The sequence below is a fragment of the Physeter macrocephalus genome, chromosome 12, assembly GCF_002837175.3.
Source record: "Physeter macrocephalus isolate SW-GA chromosome 12, ASM283717v5, whole genome shotgun sequence".
Classification (NCBI taxonomy): Eukaryota; Metazoa; Chordata; class Mammalia; order Artiodactyla; family Physeteridae; genus Physeter; species Physeter macrocephalus.
Window position 1 is genome coordinate 43,310,218 of NC_041225.1, and position 18,635 is coordinate 43,328,852.

General features: G+C 42.6%; 2 protein-coding genes across 7 annotated transcripts in view; one reads left to right on the forward strand and one right to left on the reverse strand.

Annotated features, from left to right (window-relative positions):
* Positions 1-18,635, forward strand: part of FAM228B (family with sequence similarity 228 member B) — a 106,387-nt gene that overhangs the window by 6,219 nt on the left and 81,533 nt on the right. For 4 of the 6 annotated variants that reach the window (XM_024118619.3, XM_007114763.2, XM_055089065.1 and 1 more), the window contains exons 3-4: positions 3,939-4,051; positions 5,114-5,722. In XM_024118619.3, coding sequence (XP_023974387.1) covers positions 3,941-4,051; positions 5,114-5,242 — 240 coding nt within the window. In that variant the 5' untranslated portion in view covers positions 3,939-3,940 and the 3' untranslated portion in view covers positions 5,243-5,722. Of the gene's footprint in view, positions 1-3,938; positions 4,052-5,068; positions 5,723-18,635 lie in introns of those variants that run through there. The other 2 variants (XM_007114764.4, XM_055089064.1) reach the window with 2 other exon arrangements.
* Positions 9,223-17,139, reverse strand: SF3B6 (splicing factor 3b subunit 6). The gene is made up of 4 exons (XM_007114762.2): positions 16,867-17,139; positions 14,160-14,278; positions 9,666-9,804; positions 9,223-9,495 (listed from the first exon to the last, which is right to left on the reverse strand). The coding sequence occupies exons 1-4, from the start codon at positions 16,894-16,896 to the stop codon at positions 9,406-9,408; spliced, it is 378 nt and encodes a 125-aa protein (XP_007114824.1). The 5' UTR covers positions 16,897-17,139; the 3' UTR covers positions 9,223-9,405.

Sequence of the window (18,635 nt, forward strand, 5' to 3'; positions counted from 1 at the left end):
AGGCGGACTCTCAACCACTGCGCCACCAGGGAAGCCCCAGATGGGGCCATTTTAGCAGTTCTCTGGGCCAGTGTGAAGTGCCAGGTTGATTCTAGGCAGACAGTGTGGGTATTTCTCAACAGCTATGTTGCTGGTCACTGACGTCAGTGGGCTGGAGCTGTGTTTTATTTCCTGGTGATGTGGCCTAATTACCATGAGTCTTCTGGGGCCTCTGACCTGTGTAATTGATTTATCTGTTCTACATGTTGCAGACAGACCAGTCCTTGTCAAGTTACTCAAATCACAACATCCTTTTGCAAAGACCTTTCACAATACATACAGACAGGAGGCAATGTGCATTAAATACTAACATCAGCCATGAGTGGCTCTGGTCTGGGGAGGGACTGTCTCATCAAACCCAGCAGGAGACTGTATGGGACTTTTTGGTAAACTTTTTTATTATATATAAATACAGTAGAGAATATAACTCTAAGATGTACAGTTCGATGAAATTTTTCTAAAGTGATCACACTTATGTAACCACCCCCCAGATCAACAGACATTTCCAGCACCCCCAGGACTCTCCCTCTTGCCTCTTCCCAGTCATTACACCTCCCTAAAGGTAAACAGCATTCTAACTTTTTGTCCCTGTGGATTGATTTCACCTGTTTTGAACTTCCTATAAATGGAATTGTAGAGTATGTACTCTTTTGTGTTTAGCTTGTTTCACTCATTATGTCACTTTTTTCACTTTTTATGAGATTTATCCTGAGTAGTTTGCTTTTTTATTCCTGTACAGGTCATTGTATGAATATATTGCAGTTTATCATTTCTACAGTAGATGAACATTTAGATTGTTGTTAGTTTTTAGCTATTATGAGTTGTGATGTTTTTTGGTGCACATGTGTAGACATTCTGGTTGGCTATATGTATGCAGAAGCGGAATTGCCAGGGCACAGGGTTTTACCTATGCTCAGATGTAGCAGATCCTGCCAAACAGCTTTCCAAAGTAGTTGTGCCAGTTTCCACCGCTACCAGCAATGCCTGAGCATTCCAGTTCTACATCCTCATCAACACTTGGTGTTGTCAGGTTTTTGTATTGTTTTTGGCCTGTCCTGGTGGTTTTGACTTGCACAGCCCTGATGATTAATGAAGCTGAGTACCTTTTCATGTGCTTCCTGACCATTTGGATATCCTTGTTAGTTTGCCCAAATTTTGTCCACTTAAAAAAAAAATTTGGTGGTCTCTCTTTTTCTTATTGATTTGTAGGAGTTCATCTGTATCCTGGATATGAGTCCTTTGTTGGTTACACCTATTCCAGACATCTCCCATGCTATGGCTTGCCTTTTTACTCCTTTATTGGCATCTTTTGAACAGAATTCTTAATTTTAATGAAGTCCTACATATCAGTCTTTTCTTTTTTTTTTTTTTTTTGCGGTACGCGGGCCTCTCACTGTTGTGGCCTCTCCCGTTGCGGAGCACAGGCTCCGGACGCGCAGGCTCAGCGGCCATGGCTCACAGGCCCAGCCGCTCCGCGGCATGTGGGATCCTCCCGGACCGGGGCATGAACCCCTGTCCCCTGCATTGGCAGGAGGACTCTCAACCACTGTGCCACCAGGGAAGCCCAGTCTTTTCTTTTATAGTTAGTACAGTTCAGAAATCTTTCTCTATACCTAGGTCATGAAGATGTTCTTCTATTTATTATTTTATAGAAGCTTTATTATTTTATCTTTCATATTTAGGTCTGTGATTCATCTGGAACTGATTTTTATGTGTGGGTGAAATAGGGGTTCACTTTGATGTTTCATTTTCCCCCATATGCATATACAGTCAATCCAGCAACATTAATAATAAAAAAAAATCATCCTTTATCCATTGCATTCAGTGGCACCTTTGTCAAATTAGGTCACCACGTATCTGTGAGTCTGTTTCTAGACTGCATGGTTTTGGATGAACCTGCAGCAGTAGATAACAGTATATGGTCTGAAGTGGATTAAGTCATATGAAACCTGAAGAAATTGGGGAGTGAGCACATCAGTCTTTAAATGGAGTGTGTGAATGTGTGTGTGCACATATCCATATGTGTATTGTACAAGTATGTGTCTGTGTGAATGTATTATATCATGTATCTAAATATTTTCCTAGCATCTGGCCATCGGGGGTTTCTTCTGAGGGTCTATGCATATATGCATGTGAGCATGCATGTGCATCTCTGAATATCATAGCAACCTGTGTGTATGCATGAGTTTGTATTTGATCTCCTATATTTGATACAGAAGTATCCATCTGTGTGCATCTCTGTGTAGTGATAGGGCTTTCTTCTTTGCCTGATTTAGTACCCAGGGCAAGAGCACAATTTATTCTGCCCAGAAAATAGGTAAATAAGAATGTCTCTTGTATACATTTATGTTGCAGAAATTAGGAAGTGGAATCACAGATGCTCAGATACTGAGCAGGCCCAGACCTTTCACGTTAAACATGGCAAATCTGAGGCCATGAGAGAGGAAGTAATTTGCCTCACTTCACACAATGAGTAAGTGTCAGAGTGAAGTCAGAATCCAGTCTCTGAGCTTACAGGCTAGGCCTTTCTCTGGTCCCAAATTGCCTTCTCTTGTGGTCCAGGGGCCACAAGAAGTCATGGAATAGCATCATTTACAGAATGTCTGATCTTTGAACTAGAGACACCAGTAAGAACAGAAAACAGAAAAGCAGCTCTTAGGTCTTAGGCAGCTGGACTGAGACAACACATGTACATCAGGGATGACAAGGTATTTGCAGCTGGAGGCTGAGGGATGCTCCAAACTGCTAAGACAACACTCGGGGTGTTCTGGGTTCACATATCTCTGTTGTATGAGGTCAGGAGGCCACCACTGACTGGCTGGGTCACTTTTTAAAAAAAATTTTATTTACTTATTTATTTTTGGTTGTGTCGGGTCTTAGTTGCGGCATGCGGGATCTTTCATTGCGGCGCACAGGCTTCTCTCTAGTTGTGGTGCACACAGGCTCTAGAGCGCAGGGGCTCAGTAGTTGCAGCTCATGGGCTCTCTAGATGTGGCGTGCAGGCTCCAGAGCGCACGGGCTCTGTAGTTGCGGCACGTGGGCTCTCTTGTTGCGGTGAATGGGCTTAGTCGCTCCACGGCATGTGGGATCTTAGTTCCCCAGCCAGGGATCGAACCCATGTCCCCTGCATTGGAAGGTGGATTCTTGACCATTGGACCACCAGGGAGGTCCCTGTCTGGGTCACTTTACAGTTACAGTTCACTGTAGTAAAGGATGATATGACCTTTGGGTTTTTGCATGTTGGGGGAACCTTGGGCAGACCAGGTGCGGACTCAACGTGAGGATGAAATGCCTGGGAAAACAGACCTTCAGGTTGAGGCAGCTCCATGATAAAAGTTGCAATGTGCAGAAGTACTTGAGAAAGGTATGACCTGAATAGGGCAGGGAAGGGAAGGAAGGGGAGGGCAGAGAGAAGGTTATCAGGCAGACAGTAGCTAGATCTTAAAGTGCCTGGATACAATGTAGGCATTTGGATTCTGCCTCTGGGGAGTTACTGAAGTATTTTAAGCAAGGGAGTAATAGGATCAGGTATGTGTTTTTAAAAAAAAAAAATCATTCTGGGTACAGTATGGAGAATGGAATGGAGGAGTAAGAACAGAGCAAAAAGGCCAGTTAGAGTTGGTTCCTGTACACAGGTGAGGTATGATGGTGGCTTGATGAGGACACAGGGTGGTGGTAATAGAAATGGAGAAAATAGCTGGACTCCAAAGATATGTAGGACTTGGTGATAGGCTGTATGTGGAAGTATCCAGGTTTCTTGCTTGGCCAACAGGACGGATGGGGAGGACTGAAAGACAGAAGGTTTGTACAGAATAGAATTCCATTTTAGACATGTTGAACCTGAACTGGGAGTTAGCTCATGACCACAGTTATTTTCCACCCTATCCTTGCTTTCACAGGAATGCTCCAAAACGGGAAGAAATTCGATTCATCCAGAGACAGAAACAAACCTTTCAAGTTCAGAATTGGCAAACAGGAAGTCATCAAGGGTTTTGAAGAGGGCGCAGCCCAGGTAGGATGAGAATCCTTGTTAAGGGGGATTTGAGGAGCTGGGGGTCTGGGCTCAGCACTCTGCCCTCCACCCTCACCCTATCACAGACCACTACTGCTTTGACTCCACTGTCAGGGCATGGCGATGCCACCTAGTTTCAGTCCTGGCTTTGTGTCCCCACCCTTTTAGTTGCCAGCATGACTCCTTTCTGTCACTGGGGGCTCTCATCCCAAGCACATCTCCCCAGCTAGTTCTGAGCAAGCCTGTGAGCTACCAACTGTTTGGGACTGAGGCAGCAGAAGAGTTGGGGTGGGCGAGGCCAAGGTGATTTTTTTTTTAACTTAAAAAAAAAACCCCAGTTTCAGACTTGCAAAAACATTGCAGGTAGAGTTCCCATATACTTCTTTACCCAGCTTCCCCAAATGTTAATGTTTTACATAACCATAGTACAGTGATGAAAACCAGGACATTAACATTGATACAATACTATTAACCAATCTATTCAAATTTTTGAGTTGGTTATTCAAAATTTAAAAATTGATTATTCAAATTTCACCAGTTATCCCACTAATGCCAGACAAGTTCTTGAGGACTGCTGTGATGAGCCCTGGTTCAACCTCTTCTTCTTTGCTCTATGAAGTCATGTGATGCTCCTTGCTGTGGCCTCTAATCTCTAAATCTCTCTAATGAACTGCTTCTATCACCTACTTGAGCATGTACATGTACATGTGCTCTTTATACACCTCTTTAGGCTTCTTTGGAAGAAGAAGGAAAAATTATGAACAAATAGAAGTGTTGGGCCATACGCTAATTGAATAACCAGCAGTGTTTGTTGGATGAATGAATTTGAGACTACTTTGTAGAAGTTATTTTCCCGCAGTCAAGTCTCTGTTAGTCTGAGGCACAATCTGCATTTGTTACAACTCTTAGCATCACTTCAATGTGCCACGTATAAAACTCATCTCAGATCTTCAGAGTTACCATGAGGATGGTTTGGGAAAATGCCATAGTTATCTTACTTTTTTCTTTTAAATCAAGCTGGGTCCTCTTTCTCCTCTCCCCATCTGCCCCCATCCCTGCTAGATGAGCTTGGGGCAGAGGGCGAAGCTGACCTGCACCCCTGATGTGGCGTATGGAGCCACGGGCCACCCCGGTGTCATCCCTCCCAATGCCACCCTCATCTTTGACGTGGAGCTGCTCAACTTAGAGTGAAGGCAGGAAGGAACTGAAGGTGGCTGGAGATGGCTGCTGCTCACCCTCCTAGCCTGCTCTGCCACTGGGACGGCTCCTCCTGCTTGGGGCTCTTGATCAGTGCGCTAACCTCACTGCCCCAAGGCATCATCCATTCTCTCTGCCCAAGTTGCTCTGTATGTGTTCCGTCATTGTTCACGCGCATCTTTGCTTGAGGAAACTTCAGTTGCAGATTGAAATGTTTCAGGTTGTGCATTTTGCGTGATGCATGTAGTAGCCATTCCTGATCACAGAACAGATTTCTTGTTCGCACAATCTACACTGCCTTACCTTTACTTAAGCCAGACACACAAGGTGCTCAGACATGAAATGTACATGGTGTACACAGAGGGACTTGAGCCAGTTGCCTTTGCTGTCACTTTCTCTCTCAGAAATTCTGCTGACTTAAACGATGTCCTTTTTGGAAATGATATGAAAAATAAAGGCTCTGTGCTTGACAAATTCCTGTCCATCCTTATTGAAGGTAGAAAGTGCTTTAAGGACCACATAAGTCAGTTGCCCTTGGGAAAAGAGTGGAAAGGAGAAGTAGCCAGGAGAGTGATAATAAATACAGTACAGGTTTCCCCCACTATCTGAAAGTAGAAAGTAGAGCATTCCTATGAAGCCTTTTGTAAGTTGAAATGGTATAAAGCGAAGAAGCAATTACCTGAGGGCACATGTTGCTTATGGATGCATGAAATAAATCGAGATAAAAGCACAGATGCTCACAGACACAGTTCAAAGCTATGACAGCTTGATGCCGAGATGCTGAGTATAGTTCTTGGGGAAGGAGCTCGGTGGTGTCACTTTCACTGCTCAGGGTTCATACTGCCTCTATAATGGCTCTGAATGCTATTTTTGCTTTTCTCCTTTTTTCATAAAAGCAAAAATCCTTTCTGGATTTCTTTCGTGCAGCAAAAACAGGTACTCCTGTAGGTCTTTCCTAAAAGTGAATTAGCGTGAAGCGAACTTTCGAAAAGCAGGGATACCTGTGGCTCCGACGTACCTATTGTACTTGCTGGTCCTTGTTCTATTTTTAATTTTTTCTAATTTTAAAATAAAATTACCACCAATCCTCTAAGCAGCCCCACAAGGTAGGTTATGACTTGCCACTCACTTCACAGGCTCAGAATTCCCCTCTGAGTAACTAAAGGAATACATTGTGCTCAAAACCCACAGTTTAGCAATCAAATGTGGGATTTGAACACTTTAGGTGATCAACCATGAAATCTACATTTGGACTTAGAATAAGGATGAGCTCCCTTCTTGGAAAAGATGGAAAAGTGCATTTTGTGCACCTAAAGAAATGAGGGTGTGTTAGGTCTCAGAGCCACACACTAACTCACATTAGGAAGTTACTTTTGAAAATAAATGTGTGCTTATTTTCATCTAGATTTGCTCTAACTTTACAGTGGGGAATTACTTCTGAGAAGAATGCATGATTTTGAACTTGTTTCCACATAATGCTGCTTATTTTAATCTACATTTACTTTTACTTACAGGACCTTCCAGTTAGGTTTTACAACCAGCCTGCTTACTGATATGCGTTAGTGTACGTCAGGGGAGCCTGTAGCAATGTAGCTAAGAGATTTTTCTTTTAGTTGGCATGGGTGAGAAAAGCTCTTGGCCATAGTCAGAGTTATTCTGTCAGCGATGTCTTGGAATTGTTTCAAGACTGAGGGAGGGGCAGGTAACAGGTACTGTTAGTTTCCTTCATAGACTCATTGATAACACGTCACATGACAATACATGTGATATGGGGACACAACATCTTGATTATTTTATGTATCCCTTTTGTCTCCAAGAAGTCCTGGCTGTATTCCCCTGCTGAGGACTGAGGAGTTAATGAAGATGCAGTGCTTTAAGATGCAGAAAGTGAAATGAGAAAGGGGCTGCTTTGCTTTTAATCACCAGTTCCTGTGCTCACCTCTGCAGTGGGACCAGACCAGTCAGGAGGTGCTGCACTCATTCCTTTCTGGGGGGTTTCCTTCAGAATGTCTTGGTTCCTAGCTTTCCTCAATGACACAAATGTCTATAATTTCTCAGAACTCAGCCTGTATAAAAGAGAGTCACGTTTTCTGCTGTGACACCAATAGGATAACTAAAAATAGCACCAAGGACCATTTCAGGTGCCTATTATGGAGTCACATAAAAGATCTCAGTCTAGAGTATTTATAGCCAACGTGGTAATAGGAGACACTAAGAAGAGGTGGGGGGAAAAGCAAATACCTACTGGCTAGCACCTGGAGAGGATATGATGCTAGGCTTCACAGGCCCTACTTTACTGACACTCTTAAAACTGCGCCCTCAATGCCTGGTGCAGAGGACTGATTGTAACTATGTCCTCAGCATTTTACTACACACAGACGTGGCATAGAGCAGAGGCTCAGTATTTGTCCACTGAATTAAAGTTCTTGTAACATAACTGGAACAGGCTAAAAAATTTCCAAACAATTAGAGGGCATTTTTTTAAACTCTTAACTTCAGGTCATGAAATTCAACTAACAAATATATTAATCAAAATGATAGACCAGCCGTAACTGTCAGCAGAAGGAATTTCCCCCTTTATTAATTTAAAACAACTTATACTAGGGGCAAGTCAGTCTGCCATTTAGACAAATCACACTGTTAAGTCTAATTTGTCGTCCCACTACAGAAGTCTTTTAGAAAATTCTTTTTACATTTGTAAATACCTAAAAGCACACTGTGCATTACAAAAATTAGTAAGAAACTCATAAAAACATTCACAAGAAAATTACAGCTGTGGCTCCTTTGTCATCTTCCTGCCCTTATAGAAATGACTCTTTCTACTCTTTAACAGTGCTTTCAAAAAGCACTCAGACATAATTAATAAATAAGACAATTATTTCTTCATTTTCAATAGTAGGCTTTGAGAAGACAGTACAAAAAGTATAAAATAGCCCATTTTCTTACAGTAATGTTGGATTTGAAAGCTAAATGCATTTAAAAGTAGAATAGGCTTTTGTCCATTTAAATGATTCAGTGCTTGTACCCTTCAAATTGATTTGGGGCTATAGTTATATACAAAACAATTAGTCCATGTTTTTCCATTTGGCCCATGCCTAAACTATAAAATTATAGCTATCTCCTCCAAGCTGCTGAGCTATGATGAATGTGGTAATAACCATACTATTTCCACGCCATGGGAGTCTGTGATTATAAGAATAAACATTAAGTATTTTATTTATGGCAAAGATATACTGTGAGCTAAGGTCCAAAATATACACAGACACTTACTAACTAAAGGGAAAAGTACATAAATACATCTTAGACGTGTAACAACAAATAGCACCACCCAAGCAGCTTGCTCTCACATTTCTAACCACGTGCTGTCATCTGAATGACCGTTTCTAGAATAAACCTGTAAGGACAAGGGTACCCATACTGACAAAGGTATGTCGTTAACTGTAAAGCAAGTATTCAAGTGTACTCATGTGGCTAATAACTAGTTGATGTAAAAAAGCAGCTTTTGGACTTCCCCGGCAGTCCACTGGTTAAGACTCGGTGCTTCCAATGCAAGGGGCTCAGGTTCAATCTCTGGTCAGGGAACTAAGATCCCACATGAGGTGTGGCCAAAAAAGTATTAAAAAAAAAAAAAAAGTAAAAAGCAGCTTTTTATGTAAGCATTTTATTCATTCACTCAACATGATAAGCTTTGGATCTGCAAAGTGGAGATACCTACACCTTCACTAAGTTGTTATGGAGATTTCATTATTAATAGACATTCAATAAATAACAATACTCTTAACAAGTTCCTTTGATGGCTAAGCACTGTACTGGTCACTGGAGGCATTAAGAATATCAAAAGGTCCCCATCCTCAAGAAACTCAGTCTCTAGGACCACCTACCACTGAACAATTCTTAATATGGTTCAACTGCTGTTTTATTATTTTTTTTCTGGTATAATAGAGAAGGAGAAATTTTAAGATAAAACACTGACATGTTTTATAAAAAGCTACAAGTTTATTAACATAATATATTCTAAAATATATCAAAGTTTCAAGCAGGTCTTTTTGAATCTCAAATAAGAAATCACAACATTTACTATTAGTTAAAAAAAAAAAAAGGGTAGTGGTGGTCATTCATGGGTTTTAAACAGTCCAAAATGAAAATGCAGAAAATGTTTACTTTGGTGGATCTGTGTTGATGCCATATTTCTCCTTGAGAAGCTTCAACTGTTCTTCCTTCTTCTTTGTGTCCATCTTCTGAAATGCCTGAAAATGTGGTAAGCACCAAAGTTAACAGTTACCAATCTACAGTCAAATGAATTTCACCAATAGCAGTAGCTAGAAAAGAACTCAGGGTATACATCTCCCCTAGTGGTGGTGCAGCTCTCTACTCTTACATGGGGTCCCCACGTGATGAGAACCGTGGCCATACTTACCCTGTTGGCATTATAGTACAAAACCACAAGGTATCTGTTGCAAACATTGAATCCTGACAGGTGATCACATGCATTCTTGGCATCAAAGATGTCTTCATAGACCACATAAGCTGTTCCTCTGGTTTCAGGTGTGTTCCCCCTACCGAGTTGAATCGGACTTAATTAAAATTCACATTTACCTGAAAACCATTAAAGGAAATAGATACTATGGACAGGTATGCTGGATAAGCCTATAATTTCTCAAAATATGTAATTTTTGTTTTTATTTTAAGTAAAATAGCTCAGGTTAAACTTACTGTTATAGCAAGAATACTAATATGGCTACTAAAGCAATAGCAGCAAAGAACTAGCTTGAAACTTTCACAGTTTTCATGTTCACTGTTCTAGTCTTTCCTACTTCTCATACTAAGAATCAATTTTCAGTTTTACACTGGAAAGTATGCTACCTTAGGAGTGATAGCTGTGATTAGTCAGCAATGTCTAGAATGGGGTTTTTCTTACTATGCATTTATGCAACAGAACCAATACTTTAGTTATTTACCACACTAGTCCCTTGTTTCTAAAGATTCTGATTTTCTCCCTCACTCTAATTTTAGTTCCAGTCCTTAAAAATAAGATGACCTCGGGATCTCCCTGGCGGTCCAGTGGTTAAGACTCGGAGCTTCCACTGCAGAGGGCAAGGGTTTGATCCCTAGTCAGGGAACTAAGACACATACCACACAGCATGGCCAAAAAATCCCCCCCCAAAACAAAAAAACCCACAAAACAATCTCCATCAATGTAGGGAACTAAAGTTTCTGGGTAATATTTTACTAAAGTTTACCAAATCCATAAAAATAAAACCATTTTGTGTCGGTAGAAGGTGGGGTTGGAAGGAAGCCCCTACCAGGAAGATAGCAAAATTATAAATGATACACAGGAAAACAGCAACCACCATCCTTTATGGCCAGGAAAGGATGTCCTCCAATGTAAAGACCCAATGTAGTTTCTTCCACTTTTCTTAGAAGATTCATTGCTTGCTTATGTATTTATTTATTTATTTGGCTGCACCACGTGGCATGTGGGATCTTAGTTCCCCAACCAGGAATTGAACCTGTGCCCCCTGCAATGGAAGCTCGGAGTCCTAATCACTGGACCGCCAGGGAATTCCCCCAAGATTCATTGCCCTTTTAAAACAAGAGTCAACTCCCAACTTTCACACATTCATTTTTAATAATATCTGCACTTTTATGCATTACACAGCCCTGTGTAGCTGGAGAAAAGGGCTGGGTTTCTGGAGGGATTGGGTTTGAAGTGTGCTTGTTGGTGGGGTTACCTGTGAGCCAGAGCAGAATGCTGGAAGGTGGCTGGAAGTGGAAAGCGGAAGCTGGATCTCACTCATGGATATGGGGCTGCTTCTTGTGTAGGTGTTCCTTGCCACCTCCTCTCCTCACCTCACCAGCTTCCGTTAGGGGAGGAGCTAGGGAAGTGTGAGGAGCAACAAACTGCAGGTGGCAGATGGCCATGTGCTTGTGAGTGGGGACAGCTGGCAGAGGTCCCATTCCGCTTATGCTCTGGTAAGCTAAAGATGGATCCCCTTTCCTCCATCTGTGTTCTATCCACCCGATGCAACTGCAGAATAAGGTTTATTAACTGCCACAGTCCCTGCAGAAGGTCAAGGAAAGGCAGCGGGCCCCATGGGAAGGGGAGGCACCTGCCTAGATTTGATCTAGGATGAGACTACAGTCTTGGGCCCTGGTCAGAGCTTGTGCTTCCTGTAAAAGGGGATGGGATAGGTATAGGGCGCCAGGTGGTTGGAGGGTGCCAGTGTCATCAAACACTCTCACTTTGTCAGGTTACATGGGCCTGATGAAAAATTTTATAATATTCTTTACTCTCTGCAAATAATCTAACAACTTTTGGACTTTTGACTTTTAACCATTTTCTAGAATGCTTTAGGTATGAAAATTGGGACTACCCAAAGGAAAAAAACACTGTCCCAAAGATTTTCCCAAAAAGTCTACCTAATTTTTCCTTCAGAATAAAACCATAAAAAACTCAACAATAATTTAAGTTCCTTAAGGGCAAACATGACCTTATATTTTATTTTACTCCCACAGTGCTATGCATTCAGCAAATGCTAATAAGCATTTGAAGGGTGGAGATCTACTTTCTCCTATCAAGTTCTCTCACACATCTTTTCTCCAGGAAGCTAACGAAACAAAACAAAACAAAACAAAAGCATCTCTCTTCCTTCCTCTTACATCTTCTTAGGAAGAGGTGCTAATTCCATTTTAAAGACTCTCCATCTCAATTTAAAAAAGCGGTACTGGGCTTCCCTGGTGGCGCAGTGGTTGAGAGTCCACCTGCCGATGCAGGGGACATGGGTTCGTGCCCCGGTCCTGGAAGATCCCACATGACGTGGAGCGTCTAGGCCCGTGAGCCATGGCCAACTGAGCCTGCGCGTCCGGAGCCTGTGCTCCGCAATGGGAGAGGCCACAACAGTGAGAGGCCCACGTACCACCAAAAAAAAAAAAAAAAAAAAAAAGGCAGTACTGATGAACTTAGGGGCAGGGCAGGAATAAAGACGCAGATGTAGAGAATGGACTTGAGGACGCGGGGAGAGGGAAGGGTAAGCTGGGACGAAGTAAGAGAGTGGCATGGACATATATACACTACCAAATGTAAAATAGATAGCTAGTGGGAAGCAGCTACATAGCACAGGGAGATCAGCTCGGTGCTTTGTGACCAACTAGAGGGGTGGGATAGGGAAGGTGGGAGGGAGGGAGACGCAAGAGGGAGGGGATATGGGGATATATGTATACATAGAGCTGATTCACTTTATTGTACAGCAGAAACTAGCACAACATCGTAAATCATTTATATTGCAATGAAGATGTAAAAAACAAAAAAAAACTCTCCATCTCAAGCGCCCCAGCCCCTAATTATCAACCTAATATCTTGATCTCCATATTGTAATTTTAATTAAAAACATGTACTTGCTACCTACTATACTTTAAGCACTGAGTCAACATTATTTTCTTGATTGGTGGTAAAAGCTTAAAGTGAAAATAAGAAAACCTAATCGTGTAACTTAACCTCTCTGAGCTTCAGCTGCTTCATGTGTCAAATAGTGACATCAGGCTCCATCACCTGTCCTACCTCACTCATGGCTTTAATAATCAAAAGATGTAACAAGTATGAAAGGGCTTTAAAAAGTTCAAAGCACCGAGAGTCTGCTACATGCCAGGTAAGGTGACCAATTATCCTACATGTGAGGAAAAAGCTGGGCAACTTGTCTAGGGTCACATGGCTAGTAAAAGGGCCTGCAGTAGAATCTTGTCTCCTGAGCCCCAAGTCAGGGATTCTTCTGTACACCATTCTTGTATGTCTGGAACAGGAGTTCTCAACCTAGAGTCCATGTACCCACTGAAATCACTTGCAAAATGTTGTGTGTATTCTGTAGAAAGGGTCAAAAGCTTTTATCAAATATGCAAAGAGAGTTCCTAAAAAGGACAGCTGCTCTATAACACTTCATTTTCATCCCTGTTTGAGTACCAATGATGATATATTTCTAGCTCTTGGTTTACTTTTTGGAGGGATAGTGACCATCGTAAAGGAGAGTCCTCAAGATCTCAGAGTTCTAAAAGCCATGGAGGAACTCTCAAGTCATAAAAGAAAATGTATTACGAAAGGGATATTCCAATTAAAAATAAAAAGCTTAGAAATCCTCTTAGATGGACTCAGGTAATTGGCTTATGTATACTAGTTAAAATGACAGCAGCTGTGGTACTGTGTTGAGATTCAATTTAGAATCAGAAGATTTTATCACTGAATAGCTGTGTGAAGCTAGAAAGGTACTTTACTCTCTAAGCCTTAGTAGTCTCACCTGTGAAACACACACTCTCACCTCCACACAGGGCTGTAGTGTTGATGATGCAAACAAAAGCACCTATTACGACAACTGGCATACAGCAGATGTTAAACATCATTTGAAGGTATGAACCCCAATCTTTAGATTAAATTAAAACATGGATTTATGTTATAATTATTTTGCTCTATACTTTTAAATCTTCAATAGAAAGCTATAGTTGAAAAAAAAAGGATTTTTCTCAGTTACTTTTATATCCCTTTGCACAGCTTATTCAGAAATTCTGGAATCAGTAAAGGAGATGGTGAAGAGTGTTGAGAGAGAGAGAGTTAATGCATAAAAACCACAGTAGAGTACTTCTTAACAAATAGTAGGTATGTAATAAATGTTGGTTCTTTCTCTTCCCATCCATTCCCCTCAAACCACTCATTACTACTTCATGCTCTCTATAATTTCACAACTACCATTCTTGGCTCTCACTGAGCTGGATCATGAGGGTCTCTGTAGGTACTTTTCCCTTGGTCTCTAGGCTCTTGGTTAGGCCCTCTGTCAGCTATAGTTCTGAGATTATAAATTATGCAATCATTTTCTTTTTTCAATCAATTTCTTTTAAACGACATTTCAAAAGTCTCACTAAGACTCACACTCTGATTTGACGAATAGGTCCATATTTCCCAAATATATCATACATTTCTTCAGCGGTGATTTTGTAGGGCAAATTTCTTATATACAAAATTCGATTTACTTCAGGTGGAAGTCGAATCTAAAATGAAAAATAATGTGTTGTTATTATAATCAGAGGCAGGAGTGCTATCATTTTTTAAAAAATTCTCATAATAAATTCTAATAAAGATGATGCATAATTTTTATAAGCCAAGAATAAGAATTATAATCTGATATTACTGAAAATGGCATGCTCTTTGGAAAAGCAACTGGGCATTGGTTTTAGAGAGGACTATTAGTAGGAACTAATAAGGGGCTACTACAAAACCCAGGTTTTCAGTCACTACAGGTAAACAAAGATCTCCAACCTCATTTAAAAGTCCTCAATGCCACAGACATGTGTGGGAAAGAACAAGGGAACTGTTCCTGTTTGCTGGATAATAAAACTCCCACTGATGACCATTCTCTGGTCTTCTCAGGAACTTGTTCTATCAATGATCTCTTTCTTTTGAATTTACAGCCTTTCCCTCACCACTGGCTTCTTTTATTACTCATGTGAGCAGCTGCTTATGTACTCCCAACTGTTACACAAAACAAAACACTTATTTGGATCCCTCTTCATTCACTCAAATATTTAATGAGTGCCTTCGTTATATATACACCAGGCAAGGTAGTAGGATTACAGAGTGAAGGAAAAAAGACAAGTTTTCTGCCTTTCCTGAATTTATCAGCCCTCTATTTGCTATCCTATCTTGCTCTTTTTTCTTTTCTCAGTCAAGCATCTGAAAAGAGGCAGGTTATACTCACTGCTTCATATTCTTTACTTCATAACACTCATCAACCTACCACAATCTAGCTCCTACTCCAGCACGTGGATGAAAAATGCTATTATGCACTAAGACCTTTCACTTGCAGTGTTTTTTTTTTTTTGCATTAAAAAAATTTTTTTTGGAGTATAGTATTCAATTCTCATCAACTTAATTTCTCTGAGGCTTCTGACACTGTTGACTATTACGTTTTTGACTGTTCTTGACACTCTATTTCCTTGGATTCCTCCTAACTCTCTGGCTAGTTGTTCTCAGTCTTCTTTGTCATTAAAATAGGCTCTTCCACAGAGTTTCACCTTTAGACTTCTCTTCTTGACTCTGCATACTCCCCTTAACTCTACATTCTCTTAACCACACACGTTTTCCACACTGAGTCGATGACTCTCAAATATGTATCTCCGGTCCAGATTTCACTCCTGTGCTTCTTATAAACATACTTAATTACATACTAGACATTAATTTGCTCAATAACTATTAAACTGGCAACTACTTCAGGCATTAACCTAAGTGTTGTATAAATGGAAGAATAAGATACTTATTCCCTGCCCTCAAACTAGTGGTGGTGACAAATGGTAAACAAATAAGTACAATAAAGTTTTAGACTTTAAGATTGAAGGTTATGTTCAAATAGATGATAAACACTGTCAGACAATCACAATATACATCTCTAGTAAATCTGCTTTCTCACTCTGCAAGAGACTATGTCACATTTTCCCTTCTTTCCTCAAACCTTACCATCACCACTCCCTCTAACATCCGAGTTGAGCTGCTCATCCCAGGTGATAACCTTGGCTCTTGCTTATTGGAGAAAATAGATATGACCAAATGGTAAGTACCTTATATTCAATATACATTCATCCATATCCAGCCACTTTCCCTCTCATTGCTATGCCAACCCCTCACCTACCCCAAACTACTCCTGAACTTAACCCACCTTTCTCCTACATCATCAGTTTCTCCCGCTCTACTGGATCATTCTCATTGGCATACAAATACACCTTATATCACACATCCTAAAAAAAGTTAACTATCATCCAATTTCTCTTCTCCCTATTTACGAGAAAATTTGTGGAAAGAGCTGTCTCCATTTTCTCAACTTCTACCTTCTTTTCATCCCACCGCATCCCACATTTCATCCACTGAAATGATCAAAGTTACCAAAAATCTTCATCTCACTATATTTAACTGTCTTCACCTTACTGTACCTCTCAGCATCTAAAGAGCTGACTACTCTCTTTCTCCTAAGACAATTTTTCTTAGGTTTCCATAACACCCCGACTCCCTAATATTACAATGTAAGCAGCAGGCCTTTCTGTTTTATTCTAGGTATCTCCGATACCTAGACTAGTGTCTGGCACATAGTAAGTGTTCAATAAATATGACTGACTTATTGTATTCTATCTCTCAAGTCTGGTACATACTAGGTGCTCAAAATTATCACTGAAAACATTAATGAAGGATCCAAAAAGCTCCATGATCTAAGGAGACTTCCAGGTTCCAGCTGCCTGTTAAGCATAAGTTATTTACTGCGGACTCATCTGTGCTACCGACTTTTAGGCCGAGGAGAAGATCCTGACGCCAGGTCCTAGGTGCAGGTGAAGCAACACAGGCTGTTAACACTATCACTGACACTAGGATAACAGACTTAAAGGAACTCTCAAAAGGGGTAGGGGCGGAAGTGTGGCTCAAGGAGCACATCCCTAAGGACCGGTCCAGGATGGAATCCCCCCTGACAGGTCAGTAACTTCTGGGCTTCCCCGCCTAGGGGACGGAGGAGGGCCAAGAATGCTCTGATTACGCCGCTGAGAAAGCCCAGCAGCGAAGTGCTCCCCCCTCCTCGGCAGAAGTCCCAGACACTCACGTTCGCTCTCTTGGCCGCTTGCATCGCCATCTTGGCAGGCTGATGAGGTTACCGCAGCAAACACGTGAATTCCTCCGCACTCCTCCCGAGCTCGCTCAGCTTCGAGTGCAACAAGGCGTCAGACGCAGGACATCAAGGTCCAGACCCCGCCGGAAGCTGTTCTAACACACCGGAATACCACCGTCTCACGCCGAAACGTGCTGACGTAGTCTCCCCTCAGGAAAAGACTCCGGGGCAAATCCGGGCAGAGAGACTTAAGAGGCCGGAACGTTGAAAGGCGGGGCCTGGGCTTGAGAAGGGGCGGTGTTCCGGTCGGGGCGGCTCAGAGCAGCGGAAGCTGGCAGAAGCGGGTGGGGCCTGAGGAGAGCTGTGGAGAGATGGGTCTATGCCTGGGTGAGTTGTCGGAGAGGGCGGGGACTAGAGTGGGGTCCGGTCCTGCGGGGCCCGCGCTGCTGTGCGGGGGACGCGTGGGTGTGCCTGGGCCCCTGACAGTGCACGAAGACGAGCCTGCAGGGTTCTGGCTGATTGGGTCGTGGCCGACGCTGTACTCCGTACCCAGAACCCCTGGCGCTGGCTCAGCCCCCGAAGTTCAGCATCAGCTGACCGGGCCTCTTCTGTAATCCCCTTGGCGATGCCAGTCCCGACTCCCACCTCACCCCCACCCTGACGGCTACAGTCCACGCACCACTCTTCAAGTCCACTCTTTATTTCCTTAGGCCGGCTTTATCCTGATCATTTGAGGCTGGGAAAGGAATAGGGGATTACAGGCGAGCCTGGTGTAGCACCCGGTCGCCTGAGTACTGTGAATCTTCTCCAAGTTTGCTCTTGGAAGACCTGAGGTAGCCTTGTCTTGTACTGCCCCTCCGCCTTCACTGGGGCAGCTCCAGGACGATTTTGCCCACATTCTTGTTAGTCTCCATGTACGCATGGGCTTCTTGGATTTCAGTTATGGGGTAGACTCTGTCCAGAACCGGCAGTAAATGTTGAGGGTTCCCCGTGGAGAAGTGGGGCAGAATTTGCTCTGAGAAAGACTTCACCAGCATCTGCTTGTACTAAGATAAGGAAAAGGAGACCATCAGCCTGGACAGAGGCCTTACCTTGCCACTCCCCACCCTGCTTAGTCTTTCTGCTTTCTCTGAAACTTGTACACATCTGAAAAGTCACACAAGGGTATGTAAGCCCTTCACTACCAGCATGTATGTGCATGTCCCTAGATTTGTAAGCTCTGTTCTGTCCCAGATAAAGACCAAAGCTTGGAGAAAATATTAGTGTCACTGAAAGCTGAAGGGCGGTTTTTTTTGTTGTTGTTGCGGTACGCGGGCCTCTCACCGCCGTGGCCTCTCCCGTTGCGGAGCACAGGCTCCGGACGCGCAGGCTCAGCGGCCATGGCTCACGGGCCTAGCCGCTCCGCGGCATGTGGGATTTTCCCGGACCGGGGCACGAACCCGTGTCCCCTGCATCGGCAGGCGGACTCTCAACCACTGCGCCACCAGGGAAGCCCCTGAAGGGCTGTTTTTAAATAAAGACTTCAAGCAGGAGGCAGCCACAGACAGGACTTAATATAGGCTCAATTCAAAAGGGATGCTTAACCTCTGCTATCCCCCCAGCAGTTGTGAAACCCTGTTACGAAACTCCCAAAGCTGGCACCTGCTGGAATGCCACACAGAAAAGATTTCATGAATGTATAACCTGTTAAAGGTAGAAGCTTACTAACCTTACTTACCTAAGAGGCTTTCTTAGCACACTGAGAACAGTTCTGCCTTTGAAAA